This window comes from Amblyomma americanum, chromosome 3, assembly GCF_052857255.1.
Source record: "Amblyomma americanum isolate KBUSLIRL-KWMA chromosome 3, ASM5285725v1, whole genome shotgun sequence".
Classification (NCBI taxonomy): domain Eukaryota; kingdom Metazoa; phylum Arthropoda; class Arachnida; order Ixodida; family Ixodidae; genus Amblyomma; species Amblyomma americanum.
In genome coordinates, this window is record NC_135499.1 from 207754822 (window position 1) to 207770072 (window position 15251).

A 15251-nucleotide genomic window follows, 5' to 3' on the forward strand; every position below is an offset into this window, starting at 1 on the left:
TTAAGCGTTCTTTTCACCTGCTTCTCTTATATAATCTCAAAGCCCTGTCTCTGTAACGAGCTCGGCAGAGGATAAATGTGCTTTCTGTAACAGAGTCCAAGCGGCGTCGTGGTGCTGCAGGCTCCATATCGACGAAGTTCATCCTGATTAGACGAAGGACCATTTGAGAACAGCGAGGCGTAACTTGCGCGTAACATACAGGTCGCACATGTAGCCGCCGCTTTTCGCGTCGGTGCGGCGCGGTGCAAGTGTAGAGAACTATAACGACTATAGCATCAATTGTTGTACTCTTGTTTTAGGCTGCTGCAAGGAGAAATGCAAAGAAAAGCTGCGTTATAAAATCAAACAATTTCTTATAAAATATCGGATGTTTTTTCTCTCTTGAGGCATGCGGCAAGGAATACGATATTAAAATGAATTAATTGAATGACTGCCGATTTTCAAGTTCGTTTAATACCTTGTCGAATGCACTAAAATCTTTCCAAATGTTTCCTGTCGACAACACCCTGCTCAAAACTCCGAAGTTACATTTTTGGTACGCGCAGTACTAACCCCTGATTTATTCTAAGATTTTCAAATAACTACAGATTGCAATCATTACAACACAACTTCTCTCCAGCGCTGAAATAATAGGGAAGATTTCATTTTGTGCTTAAAGCAATAAAAGCTATCATGGCGGCTGTCCAACCTTTTTCTTTAGAGTGCATTTGTTGCCTGTAGCCTAACCTTAAATGTGTTTGCCAGCGCCGCCCTTGGCCGTAGCGGCGGACGCAGAAACCTTTTATTTAATAAGAGAAATGCCACGCGAAACGTTATCGAAAGTAAGCGCTGCAGCTCAGCGAGAACCCTCTTGCACTATCTATGGTATCAAGACTGCCAGAATCAATGCCGTCTTTAAGCTATTGAGCAGGAAAAAGTAGGTTACCGACAGCTCCCTGTTCTGACGATCGGACATTCATGTGAGGCTGTAACGCTCAGAACCACCTCAACCCGTACCACAGGAGGCCCACATTTGTCAGAAGCATTCGGCCTGGTCTGTGGGAGAACCAGGGAACCTACCGGCAAAAATGGGTACCGATGTCCTCCGGCCAGGGGCTTGGCCACTTAGGGGGCTTCATCTGGAAAGGGGGGTCTTTGGCGCTCCCTCCAACGCGGGTTGTCGGGTCTCCCTATCCAACCGCGGATGGTTGTATGGTTCAGCATCCGCCACGGCCGTCTGAGACACTTCGTTGCCGCCGGACACTTGCCGGTAAAATAGGTACGGGCCTGGGGATCGGCCATTACGGGACCTCAACTCTCTGAAAGAAGACTCAGTTCCATCTTTGAGGTTGTCCTATTGGTAGGCGCGGCCACCTATTAGAACCGATGTGGTGGCCTTGTTGTATTGCATTCGTATCGAATTTGGGTGGTGCTCGTTTCGAGCCCCAGTGCCGCCGGGTACTCACCGATTTTCTAACGGGTACAAGAATTCTGCTAGCATGGTGCTCGGCTTTTCTGGGCTAAAAATTGTTCGGAAAAGGGTCTTGAATGGTGGCCACAATCGACGGGAATATAGAAGACGAGGCTTCCTTTTCCACGCGAGGCGACCCTGGCAAGCAGAGCACTAGGCTGGGAAGGCCGACTGTTTCCATTCGATTGACCGGTCGAGTAGACAATCCCAGCGACCGCTTACAGCGGTTGGTCAGAGCTCAGTCTACTCAGCCGGTCGATCAAATGGGAACGGACTGTTCCCAGCCTGTTCCCTCGATGAGCACGTAGGACGGCAGGCCTTCCAGCTCCGAGTGACCTCTGAAAGCAATCGTCTCAGGAGGTAAAGAGCCCTTTGGGTCTAGCGCTGGCGGGCCTTAGGCCCCGCTCACTTGTTAATGCCTTTCATTCTCTACTGGGATTGGACAGCGGGTCTGACCAACATCATCTCGAATTGACAAGGCCTATCCATGTCTTCTTCTCCACAGGCCCTATGCCACGCTAGTTGTCCGGCGCTCGTCCTGTCTGCACTCCCGCGCGTGCTTGCCAGCAACCGCCTTTACTAGTTCGCTCCTCGCTGTCACCATGCCCTTAGGTTGGGCACTGCTACGCACTACGTTGACATCGCGTTTTCCGTGTTCTTCGTTTTGATGCGAAGAACATTAGGAAAAGGGGGGGGGGGGCATGGCGATAAAACTAGGCGTTGGCGTGATGGATGGCGGCTTCGGTGCATGGAGAGAAGGAGTGCGCAAGAACGACCGAAAAAGCCAAGACGAAAAAACGTCTGGCAGCGTTATTGAGGTTCCCGCAGGACAGAGCAGGCACATTCGGAAGAAATTTTCGCAAGTTGTCAAGATGAATATAAGCAACGAAATGAATAAGGAATGAAATGACGTGTTCCTGTACCGACTGTAACTTGTTTTCTTTCGTCGCTCAGGTGTGCGAAAAGAATTTTTAATAAAGCGATCGACCTCATCGAGCCTCAAGAAAAAAAATTCAGCGGGAACACTTCGTTGTAAAGTGCGGTGAGGCGAAAGCCTTTAGCGCGGTGTTGATGCTTGTGTCACTGATGCGTGGCTAAGATGTTGATTAAGTACACAATTGTTTGTGAATATTAAATGCTGGAGACACTGGAGGACGGTTGGGAGGCATCCGTTTGATTCGACGCCTCTCCGCAAACACACTCCAGCGTCTTTACGCTAGACAAAACTTATTGTGGGACTGTAAAAAAATGAAAATAAAGTATCCCTGCCCGGCTTACGCTAGACAAAAATTATTGTGGGACTATAAAAAACGAAAAATAGTGTCCCTGCCCGTGCCACTAAGTACGTATAACGGCTAGCTTAAGCTAGACATATATTAGGTTGGGGCAACCTAGAAGGATTAAAAAATAATAAGCACCTGCCTGCACGAGAACTACGTATGCTTTGGGAGGAAGCAGCGTAGTCGCTAGCACGCTCGCCTGCGGAGCGGGAGGATGTTGGCTCGAATCCTGTTGTGCACAAATTTTTTTTTTACGTCATCGCCATCGGTGTGACATGACTTGAGACCGGACATGACTTGAGACCAGACATCACCTGAGACCGGAAAAGGTCATGGCCGCAAGTACGAGCCATTAAAGGCTTTTTCCTTAAAATGGTGGAAGTCGACATCGACAACGTATACCGATAGTGCCATATGCAGTACTGTCACTTTTTTTGCTCTCCCCATAGGTTTTACACGAGCCGTGCACGGCGAGAATCTCCGACTCGCGATCGAGCTCAGATAAGTCCCTGAACAAGGCTGAGATAGAAACGTAGAACAAAGGAATGCGGAATTTTTCGATTAGTAATTAGCAGGACACTGTCCGCTTCGTGCCAAGGGCAAAAAAATAAAATTGGCTGAAGTTTCACCCAGTTAAACCTAGTTATACGAGCGATAGCTGTGCTAATCATGGCCATACACTGGTTTTGCTTGTTTTAAATCTTTATTATTCAAGCATTGTAGAGTCTGTATAGCCTGTCGTTCTTCATCCGTCTCCGCCGCCTGCTTAGCACCTCTTTCTGAGAACTCCCGCCCAGCGTGCTAAATCGACCGGCTGATCGGACTCGGCCTGGCGTCTATATCGAAGAGGCTTGTCTTTTGTAAAAAGCACATTTGTAACTGTTTCAGTATGCCATCACTAAGTCTAAAAGCAGTCTTAGAAATTCGCGCTGCGAGCCTTGAAGCTGTAGAAAACTATATTCTACTCGCGTGCGCTAATTTAAGTAGTCTTATAATTCCGTAATGCAGAGGATCGGCAAAAAAAAAACGCGTCCCGGTTTTCATTCGAAAGGAATAGGAGGATAAACATTTATTTGGTCAGCCTGTGGAGCCGATGTGGGTTGTCTTGAGCCCGTTCTGGGTGGCCGGGAGCCCTTTGTCCTCGGTGACCTGGAGAACCCGCTCCACGACCCGCAGTTGGGTCTCCGGGCTGGAGCTGACCAACACGCTACCCGAACGCTCCAGGGCTCGAAGCTGCTTTAAGTCCGGAGGAGGCGGGTACTCTGGACAGGCCCAAATTATGTGTTCTAGGGTGGCTGTTGCCTAGCACACGGCACATATCGGGGACAATTGGCCATGGTGGACGAGAGAGAAAATAAGAGGGGAAGGGAATGAATAGGTTTGAAGGCGGCGCCTGGCGATGCCTGGGCTTTAGTTAAGGATTTGTGGGGTGGGGTGTAGATCTGTCTGTCGAGGAGGTAGTGTAGGGTGACGCCATGGAATATGACCAACCGATCGCTTCCACACCGAAGGTTAGAGTCGCCCACAGCCCGGCTGACGAATCCTCGGGCATAACTGTGGGCGGCCTCATTGCCTGGGTAGGAGGAGTGGGCCGGAACCCAATCCAGCGTAATTGGGCGAAGGGGGTAGTGACGGTGTGGAGCAGAGAGCAGGCAGCGGAAAGGCCTAGCCTTTCGAAAAGTTGCTTGCTTCTGTTTTAGAATAGCTGAGGACGAGGTCGGCATCAGTTGAAGTTATAGTGGTAAGCTATTGCTGCTTCCTCCGCCATTTTTTGGTGATATAGTTTATGTTCTGGCCGCCGTTACAAGCATACCGGCCCCAGTCGCCGCAGCTATGGCAAAGGTCGGGCGGCCAGGGTGTTCCGCGGTGTCCACATGTATTGGTTTGGTGTAGAGTCGGCATTTCTTGTGTAATGCCTTGGCCCGTCCTCGGCGCCGCAATCCATGATGCACAGGATGCGTATTTATAAGTAGGGGGGAGAGATCGCGTGTTTGGTGAATGTGGTGGGCGGGGAGGGGGAGGGGTGCTTCACGTAATCCGACTGATCCGTGACTCGTATCCAATGTTCAGTGTGTGAAAGTTCGGGAAAGACTCTCGTTTTGAGCTATGAGATGTGCCTCGCAGATCTCGCGTGCTGTGGTTACCCCCAGGGGCCAGAAGTCTCGCAGTGGAGGTGTTGAAAAAGCACCCGCGACAGCTCCAACGCGAACGAGTCGCGACCGGAAAGAGCGGTTGGGGTGCTGGCGGGCAAAAGAAGTGACGTAACGGCCTCCGTGGAGGGGCCTTGTCCAGTGAAGTAGGTGTTGGGTTCCCATGGCTTCGACAGAGTGGCAGCGAGACCGGTTTTTCTCGCCTCGATGCCTGTAGTGAAGCGTCAGGGTTGGTCAACCGTCTGTTCACGCGTGGACGAGAGCGGCGTGAAACACGAACGAGTATACGCGAATCAGTTTGCCTAATAATAAAACTGATCAGCTTCCAAATGTTTACACGGAACCAAACGTAATCACAAAAGTATCCCATGACGTAATGGTGGCCGCCGCGGACGTTACACCTTTGTCCGAGGGCCGTTAGGAATCAACTTCAAGGTCCCAGCGAGTGAGGCCTTGAAATTTTCTGACTTGGAATTCTATGGCGATGTGAGGCAGTTGACTGTTGTATGCAATTAAACTGCAGGAATGATTGAGCTGGGAAGAAGAATTGGGTGGCAGGTGATACGCTTTACTTTGAAAAAATGATCGCGTCTCGCAAAAATGACGGGTTGACTGAAAAAAATCCTGTCGAAGGTATGTATGGTGATAACTTTCATGGAAGAGTGCCACACGTGCAAGCTTCGGACTACGGGATGGGACAATGGGAGACAACGTTTAAAGACCAGTATCAGTGCAGGTGAGCTCTTAGAATTTCGACAAGTCTAATTTAGCGAGAGTGGTTGATGACGCATTGTTGTAATCCCCCATTGTGCGCTGAAATTAGTGCCTTCGAGTAAAGGAGTAATGCCATATGTTTTACCTTGAGAATTTTTGAGAGCTATATCTGAGACATGATACAAGATAAAAATTGCATGTGATTTAGCGTGGTTACGCCATATGCAAGTTAGATGCGCTAGCATTTCAGTTTTCTGTCATTCAGTCATTCTCTGCCTTACATTCATAGCTCCGTGGGAGTCCTGATACCACTCCTGGCGCCGTGGTTCAGCGGTTAAGCGATGTGCCTATGCCCTGCGATGACAGGTGCTGCCACCGGTGAGGCTTGTGACACCCGGGTTTTCGTTTCTGAGCGACCACTCGCGACTAATTAATTTAACTGCAGCTGCCATGGTGGACATTGACCAAATCGGCGAGTGGGGGCTGTAGTGCTAGTGCACTAAAATTCCCGCAGAAGCAACCTAGGTGGCAAGTGGGTAAGCTATGTCACGTGAACTTGTGACGTCATAACAATCTGCCCACACAGAGGGACCGTATACGAGCAACGGTTAAGCGGCTGAGCGGATGGTCAACGTAGCTGACTGACATGGGCCAAATCCATGCTGACCAGTCAGGCATAGGTCTTAAACTACTGTCGGCAGTGCTTTCTACAGAACTTCGAGTGAAGGAGAAGAGAGATATGCCTACGGTAAATAGTTTTCACGCATGTTCTTGCTCCAATGTTACCAACAGGGACAGCTAACGGATTTCAAGGAGGAGGGTATGGTTTAACGGACAAAAGTGTTATTCTTACCATCGTACCAAAATAATTATTCTTTACCGCGCAACCGAAGCGAATAAATTACCAGTATTTTGCTTCTGCCGTTTTCCGATCAACACTAATGCTGTGCTACTTCACTTTTTCAAATGGGTTTCACTGGCGTTTGCAATACTTGTTGCTGGCCTAATTGCTGATCGTTCGCGATAGGGCGGTCAGCAAGATCTGTATCGGTAGCCACGTCGCGTGGGCTATGTTGAGAAGAAAAAGAAAAGCCGGATAACTTCCTCGCGGATCTCAGACCCAGAGCATGGCGCGGGACACGGGACGGACGAAGAAGTGAAGATTGCAAGGCTAAGGCTTCCCCGGCCCGGTGTCCCCGCTCCGTCGGCCACAAGGACCCTACCTGGCGCTCCCTCCCCATGACCCACTCGATGCATTCCTTAGGGCAAGAACAAGGGGTGCCAGTGATTCCCGCCTGGCCGTCGCCTGAGGACTACGTCATGCCTGGGTCTTACGGGGAGGAGCCATTGCTCATTCCGCTTGCTTCCGAAGGTCTTCAGCCTTCCTCGCCGGCCCAGGAACGGACGGTCAGTGCGACCAGTCGGTTGGCCTACGTGGTCTTCGTGGTTTTCGCCATGGCGGCTGCCGGCATCCTGGGTTCTGTACTGACGCTGGCAGCCTTTCCCCCGCAAGGCAGCCCGGCCCAGCCCACTAGCGCCACCCAGCCGACCCTTATGATGCCCACTCAAGAGATCACAGCGTTGCCGCCCGTCATCATCATCAATCCAGGAACCGCCAGCAATAATGATGATATTTCCACCACTTCTACCAGTCCCACCACATTCACCGCCTCCGCCACTTCGACAGCTTCTGCTAGTTCCACCACCACCTCATCCACTGGTATGGTAAATACTGATATGTTCCTGCAGCCAGCATTTTAAGCTCACGAAAAAATTTCTAAGCTGTGCTGTCCCAGCTATCCGTACCAGCACCACAAGAGCCCCTGCGTAATGTTCTAAACTTTGGCATATGGCATTCACCAATATTCCAGCCGTCTGGTAGGCACTAAATCAGTGCTGTTTAAGGAAATGGTTCGGAATTACCGGCAAAAACAGGCAGCTAATGAAGTCAACAAGGAGATGGAGATAAACTTACTTAAATGAACGCTGGGGACAAACTGGATTTGCCGTGCAACGATAGATCACCGCATTATACGGCAAATTCTGCTACTTCGCTGAAAACGAGATTTTACAAACGCCAGAAATGAAGTACGGTTGTCGCGATCACCGGCAGTTTTCGCAAGTAAACTACAGTGCGTCGAGACAGTTTTTATTCGCGGATCTCAGAGGCTAGGCTACGCTGTCATATACTTCGAACTCTTGATTATCGACTATCATATACTTAGAACTCTTGATTGCGGACTCTCACGTCTGAAGGTTTAATCGTGTTGCGAGAAATTTTTTATATCAAATTTTTTGGGGGGCAACAATGACGTGTTTCGCTGGCGGGGAACGATAAATATACACACAGAAAGAGCCACAGAAACGATTTTTATGGGGAAAAAGATCGATTCAGTAGTCCTCACTGTTCCCTCAAGTAATCCTGTCGACTGCCCTGCAACGCAACCATGGTGGCATTATTAAGCTTGAACTGCCGTTCTTCATTTGTACGCTTTAGTGAAAAACGAAACAAGAGTGAATGTGTGATTGTTGTGTCATGTGCACGCGCTGACGTTAGTTCAGTTATTCTATAATTTTTATGGTATGCCCTAAAGACAATATAAATAAGGTTGAAAGAGTAGTGTATCCGGTCATGAATACATTTCCCGTCACCAGAATGTTAGTCAGCACACTTGTTTCCCTACCTTTATTTACAAAGGGAAATTCATTGGAATTCCCGCAAGTCTGCTTGTGTGACGGAACTTGCGTCCAGTCTTTCGGATGTTCTATCACACAGCTGGAACAGGCGGTGCCGTTTGGCTCGTGTTTTTAAAGCGATAGCATTACAGGCCCCGTTCTCGAGAAAAGCTGCCAGTAAAAATGCAAAAGTTCTTAGCACTCAGCGTGGTGGAGTGTTAAGGTGCAATCTTGCTGCGGGAGGATAATTAAAACCACTCCCTTTCGCCAGTCGTCACCAGATAGCCCATAGCCTCCAGGCCGCGCCTGGGCAGCTGTGCGCTATGCAGCGCGCTTCATCCATCTGCAGCGCTGCACAGTCGAACATTTCTTTCCTGTGCAGCTACAACACCCCGCGTAGTAGAGCGGCAGGTCAAGGTGTTCACCCGCGGGAAGCACTACTACCGCTCGGCTTACCTGGACGAGGCCGGAGGGCGTCTTTTCGTTGGAGCCATGTATGTGGGATACACATCGCGGTTTGTGTGTGATAGGTAATGGTTGCTGCAGACGACAGCCCCGGACACGTTCAGTTAGCTTTTCTAATTTGGTCACAGCCCAGTAACCTAGCCCTTTTCTCTTGTGGGTTGTCATAATAGTCGACCATACTTAAGTGCGAATTTCAAAAATGTCTAATCAGATACGGCACCCTTAACTGGATCTGGTTTGCGAACACGCTGGCGAATGGCGGAACTGTTAATAGCCTCTGAGCTCGCTTTTTTTTTTACTTTCTTGAGCACTTCTGTGGCTGCTAGCTTTGGTTGTAGGTGAGTACAATTTTTATTGTTAAATTTATAGGGGTATAGAATAGATATCTGCAGAAGTTGGTGCGGTGTCATTTTAAATTTACCAGCGTGAAAGACAAGGGCATGAAGTAGACACGACATGCGCTGACTCGTAACCGAAGTTTATTGAAGCAAGCAAAAGATTATATAGCCGCGCCAAGTAAAACTCCGAAACACGCAATCACCAAATAGCATCCTGAAAATCAAAATTCATGAGCGGCTCTGAAAACCGCTCTGATCAATGTAGCCTAACTCACTGCTCGTTAACGCCGCGGTCGGCTCATTGAAACATTCCTTACCTAGTCGCAAGATAGGCGCAGCTTCAATGACTTCGCGGTTATTCGAAAAAAAAAAAAACTACCAAAATGTCTATAGTCGAAAAATATGGGTAGCAACGTTATCAAACCTTACAATGCACAGCCAACTTTGGTACCATTCTCTAGAACCACCTCGTGCTCTCGTAGTCGCACATTAATACATCTGCCAGTTTGGCCCACGTATACCGCCAGATAACGGTATTCAATAAACCGCATCCGCCACCGCGGAGGCTCAGTGGTTATGGCGCTATAGGCTGGTGGCCCGGAAGACGCTGGTTTGATCCTGGCTGCGGCGGTCGCAATTCAATCGAGGCGAAATGCTAGAAGCCCGTATGCTCTGCGATGTCAGTGCACGTTAAAGAACCCCAGGCGGTCTATTACCGTTTTTGCTATCACCGAAAATTTTCCCTATTGGTTTTCTATGGCAGTCTTAACTGTTCGATGCGATCAATAGAAACAATTTAAAACAAACGTCTCGCTACATATCAGAATAATAGACCCTTACATTCAATACTTCCTTAATAGCACCTTACAATTTTTAGATTTTCAAAATTCTTGCCTGAGAATATTGGGCGTGTAAACCACACTGATTTCCACACTGAGGTAGTGGATACACATTCTCATGTTTCACCTGACACTTTCTTCTTTCTTGAATAATTTTGGCTGCTTTATTCTTAACAATGTTACATATTCTTAATAACTTAAGAGCCGAGAACACTACTCAAAATTCATACCTTCTAGACACATTTTTCAAATAACGCCATAACCATTGTACATAAGGCAGCACTACTGGTCTTTTGGCACTTCGCTGCCCTGCCCCATCCAGTTCCCGCAAATCCCCACACAGTGGTGTCATATTTTACAGCAATTTATCGCACGCTTTTGGAATGAAGTGGCTGGGAAATCCTGCGTTCGTCAGCCTAGAAATTTGTTCCTGGAAACTAATCTCCCTGCTGTGAAAGTATGACTATGTCTCGAGTTACCCCAGGCTGCACATCGCAATGCTACCTTTAACAAGCTTGGAATAGTTAGACCTGTAATTAAGCAGCTACTTAACATTCCGAGGTGTACATCGCCAACACACATGGAGCGTGCGTAGCATCGTGGTGAGGTCCAGAAACCGCAGCTCCTTTTCTTGGGACATTTGTTTTATTGTAAACCTAAGACCAAGGCCTTGTCCTCTAAACAAATTCATGTCCTTGTCTTTTCCGCTGGTAAATTTAAAATTAGTGATACACCCGAGCAGACGATACTAATTATCCAGCTGATGAGACACTATTATTACAATACAATTCAAAACACAATACGCAACATTACAAAACAATACAATGCAACAGTCTTTTTCTATTAACCATTTGATGAGACGATAGACAAATAACCTGGCAATAGAGGCTGTTTGAGAACAAGCTACACGTACTGAAGTCTGGCGAAGTTAAACCTACGTAGTCTACTGGCCATAAACTTAACTCGGTGATATTAATTAAACAATTTTATTTTAATTCTATTACTTTCCGCCATTCGTCAGTGGGTCAGGAGGCTCCTCGGTCTCATTATCAACCAGATAGGTCACTTGGCAAGTGAGGTGATAAGAGTAAAACAGAATAAAGTAAAAAAAAATCTCGTCTGTCCATGTGATAATCTGCAGCCACCAAGAGTCTTTGTACAAGCAATTGAGTACACACATTTTAAAAATAAGCAATTGACGTTTCCCGTTGCAAAACAGTTCATCTGACTTACTCTACATTAAAATTTATTTTGGCATCTTAAGATATTAAAGACTGTTCTTAATTTGTGACGGTATACTAAACAGTTGCCTAGTATTTACTTGTAAAAACAACTTAAGTGAATGCAGCTCTACGGAACGCTGATAACGAGTGTAAAGAAATTTTTGTATCAGAGTTTTTCTTTTTTAACGTTCGTTATTTTGCCCAGAACTCAGTATGGGCAACAAATATCCAAGCAGAACAGCGGACTGCAGCTATCGATATTGTGTACTAAACGTTGACGTTGACGTTATTAACGTTCGGAAACAGCGTGTCACAACGACAGCGAGATTTTTCAAAATGCTCTTATGTGTCGAAATGTGACACCTTACAAAAAGAAATTAACTTGCGGACCGTTTCGTGCCTTCGCCTTCTGACTCTGCACAAGAACGGCAGAACATTCCTTCTGCCACGAGTGAAGGTTCACATCAGGTGATGTCAGGCGTTCGCATGCGGGTCGTTTCATATAAAACATCTCAGGCCCAGAAGCGACCACTGCCGATTCTTCTAAAAAAAAAAAAAAATGTGCAAGTTGGTGATTGTGTGAATAGAGCTTCTTCGAAGCATTTTTTGCTCACGTAAGTGCATTTGAAGCTTCCTCGAACAAGCAGAAGTTGGTTGTGAGCGACAAATTTTAAATTAGGCGTGAAACAGGGCACAATGAAAAATATTTTTAAATATTCCACTTACATTTCTTCTTCATTTGACTTCATTAATGAAACCACGTAAAAAAAATTTCCACGATTTCTTAGTTCAGTAAAGCAGCAAAAATAATGCGGTTAAGGAATTTTTCCCGTAAATTTTATTAATGTTCGATCCACAGTAATTTAACTGTTCTCGCCTGCTGCTGTAATGCCTTTCTCTAGAAGGATACTTCTGCCTCCGCGTCTTACAATACTTGCAAAGCTGGCCACTAACTGCCACTGGAAAAAGCTCTCATGGATGCTGTGTTGGAGTGCTTGACCGCCCGACCCTAAAAATGAGATGTGGTGAACTAAAAAAAAATGCGGTGTTTACGATTTATTCATCCAGATGTCGAGCGACACAGCCCACGTTCCTTTCGCTATAGGGTCGCAGTGCATGTGTCGGATAAATCAGCGACATCGCGTACGTGTTCCGCAGTGAAGGCACTGTTCAGCAGTACCTACCAGTGAGGCTGGCTCTGGACTTCAAACATTGTTTTCTCGCCTCTAACAAAATTCACTGCCATCGAAATTTTTAGATTACAAGCTTAGTTGGTGTGTATATTGAGCCATCTCATGTACCTTTATCTGGAGGGTCTTGAGTCGTAATTTCTCTGAATCTTGGGAGAACATTACTTTTTGGACACTTTGAAAGTAATTTTCTAAAAAACAGCTCTTTGTAACACGTTAAAAATATTTTTGGCATAAAGTACAGGAACACTGAAAAGCGGAGAGAATTTTTTTGACTTGAACATTAACTAAATTTATGAAAAACATTTCTTAAAGCACAATTTCTATTTTTTATTGAACGTCGAAAACGAAGAAATGTTCTTACATAATTTCATTAATCGTGAGAAACGGAGGAACAATGCTGTTAAAACGTTTTAAAAATATTATTTGCCCTCGTACCTTTTTTCACGCTTAATATTTTTCCTTTTTACCTCCAACTAACTGTTTCATCGTAGCGGCAAATTCAAAGAGCGCTTACGTGAGCAATACTTTTTTTGCGAGAAAAATATTGTGGTGAAACTCTATTCACACAACCGCCAACTGGCCTAATTTTCTTCAATAGAATCTGTGGTGGTCGCTTTTGGGTCTGCGACGTTTCATGCGGAATGACCCGTGCGCGACTGTTCTCGCATTCGCAATTGTTGCCACGCCTAAAGTAAGGCGTGAAGTTGGGCTAGTTGGTTCTTGAGTTCAGTTTTTTTAAAACTGCGCAAAGAAGACGGGACGACAAGACAAGGCACAAACAGATAACACAAAGTGCAGATTTCTAAGTAGTTTATCGCATGAAAGCAGGAGCCTTATAAGGGCCTTAGAAGGCTCCTGCTTTCATGCAATAAACTAGCTGGATATCTGCGCTTTGTGTTGTCTGTACCTCGTCCTGTCGTTCCGTCTTCTTCGCGCAGTTTTAAAATGACTGAAGGCATGCCTAAATCTTTTACAGGGGGAGTACGCTCCAGGATGCTGGAATAATTTAGTCACTCTAGTTTTTAGCCGCTTTGAATTTTGAGGAAAAACAGCGAAATTCTGCTTTATTTCGCTTTCAGGGATCATCTGTTCAAGCTTCAACTCGACGACATAAGCCGCATGCCAGTCATGGTAAGCCAAGGTCTGCATATCGAACAGCGCGGCCACGGCCTAGCCAACATTATACGTGTGCAGTTTTGGGCCAATTAAGGCGCAACTAAAAACAAACCTTAACAAAGAGGCTTCGTGGTTATCGTTTCTATTCCAGCTGTATGCCAACATCCTAAAGAAATGCGATACAAGTGTTGACCGACAGCTAGACTGCAAGAAGTCTTCAATACTCATAAACGGCATAGTGAAGCTTGGACTAATGGGTATTCGTTGATACAGTGTGGGGCTAGCCTTCCCAGCCGACCATTCAGAGCAAACTTCCTCTCATCATAAACTTCGTGACAATGTTGACAGCTGCCTAAAAAAATCCTGTGCCCCCGCAGACATGGGGCATAACAACAGGGAGCGTGTGTATGTGCTGTTGCTGTGATCGGTGATCGATTGCTCGGTTACTGGTATTGTACATAATTGGCAGGGGCCGACTGCTGAGCAAGAAACGCCTGTGTCCCTCAGCTCCTATTCACACTGCTTGCGCAAGAATTTTTGCGATGCTTAACATCTCTGAAGTTCGGGCACTAACCGACGTGCAATTTCTGGCGAACGTTATCCCTCAGGAGCTGCTCCTGCCGGCACCGCAGTCAAGCGTGAACAGCTGCACAATGCTCGGGGGTGGTCCGGTGAGTGCTGCCACGCATCCTCGGCGTTTGCTTCACGCCGACCGAAGCGGTTGTCGGGCGATGGCCACCCGCCTCGTTCATGCCTTCCTCTTGTCCTTCCTCTTGCTTGAGCGAACTCCGCTGGCGCCCAGGTCAGGAATCTGGCCAACGCAAGATTGCTGCATTTGTGTGCCTTGCGTGCATTTAGACTTCTCGTCCGTCGCGGCCAGGGCCCGTTGGCCAGCTTTACAATGCCATCTCTAGTCTCCTCTCGGCTTCACAACACAGCCTGTCTGCGGGCTTCGCCTTCTTGTCAGCTGCTGCATTGAACAGAACCGCACACGTTCTGATAGCAGCTCCTCCTTTGTTTTACAAAAAAAAAACCACAGATAAACGATTTTTCTCAGTTTTCCGTTTTAATGCTTTAGCATTATGATGATGACTGTGAATTTTTATGACGCAAGGACATCTGCGGCCAAAGAGAACCATGGCACAAGGTGTTTTCGTTTTGCTCTAGGTGGGGTCGGAGACCGATTTCCCAAGCACTTAGCCCTGAACAAGCCGAGCACCAAGCCAGGGGAAGCTTGTACCATTGTAACACTGGTGGGCACTCAGCGGCACTGGGGGTCGAACACCGCACCTGCCACATGCGAGGCGGATGCACAACCACTAGGCTACCGCTGCGGTCACTTCAGCATTAGAACTCCCATTTCTGCAAAATGTGGCCGGCCGGCGTGGTTTGTCTGAAGCCTTGGGTGGGAGGCATCGGAGGGAGTCACGTGGGAAGGAGCAGGCGGCTAATCAGATGAGAAAGAGTGAGGGAGGAGAGACGCGGCAGCCAATCAGAGAAGGGGAGTGGCGTTGGCGTAGATGGAAGGAATGATGAAGAGGGGGAAAGCGCAGCTGGAGCGCTGCGGCCTTACGGCTTCATTTCACTCTTCGAAGCGGTCGGACTTGTGCTGAGCATTCTCCTCCCGTCTCCGACGTGGCTGCGCCCGTGGCCACCGACAGGGAGGGGCCACTGATGGATTCTGCCCCAGCGGTCAGCGATGCGGAAGCCCGCCGTACACACAAATCGGTCGCACAGTGGGGTCACTATTGCTAACACATAGTCTGCCGCATGAGTATTTCATCCCAGCCCGTCCATCTCTACCCGA

The 15251-nt window shown here is 47.5% G+C and overlaps 1 protein-coding gene across 1 annotated transcript in view; it reads left to right on the plus strand.

The window, feature by feature from the left end:
- The first annotated feature begins 6762 nt into the window (after positions 1 to 6762).
- The window catches only part of LOC144124365 (semaphorin-2A-like), a 31927-nt gene continuing 23438 nt past the window's right edge, over positions 6763 to 15251 (plus strand). The window contains exons 1-4 of the mRNA XM_077656995.1: positions 6763 to 7314; positions 8653 to 8764; positions 13408 to 13459; positions 14053 to 14115. Of these exons, the coding sequence (XP_077513121.1) occupies positions 6834 to 7314; positions 8653 to 8764; positions 13408 to 13459; positions 14053 to 14115 (708 nt within the window). The 5' untranslated portion in view covers positions 6763 to 6833. The remainder of the gene's footprint in view (positions 7315 to 8652; positions 8765 to 13407; positions 13460 to 14052; positions 14116 to 15251) is intronic.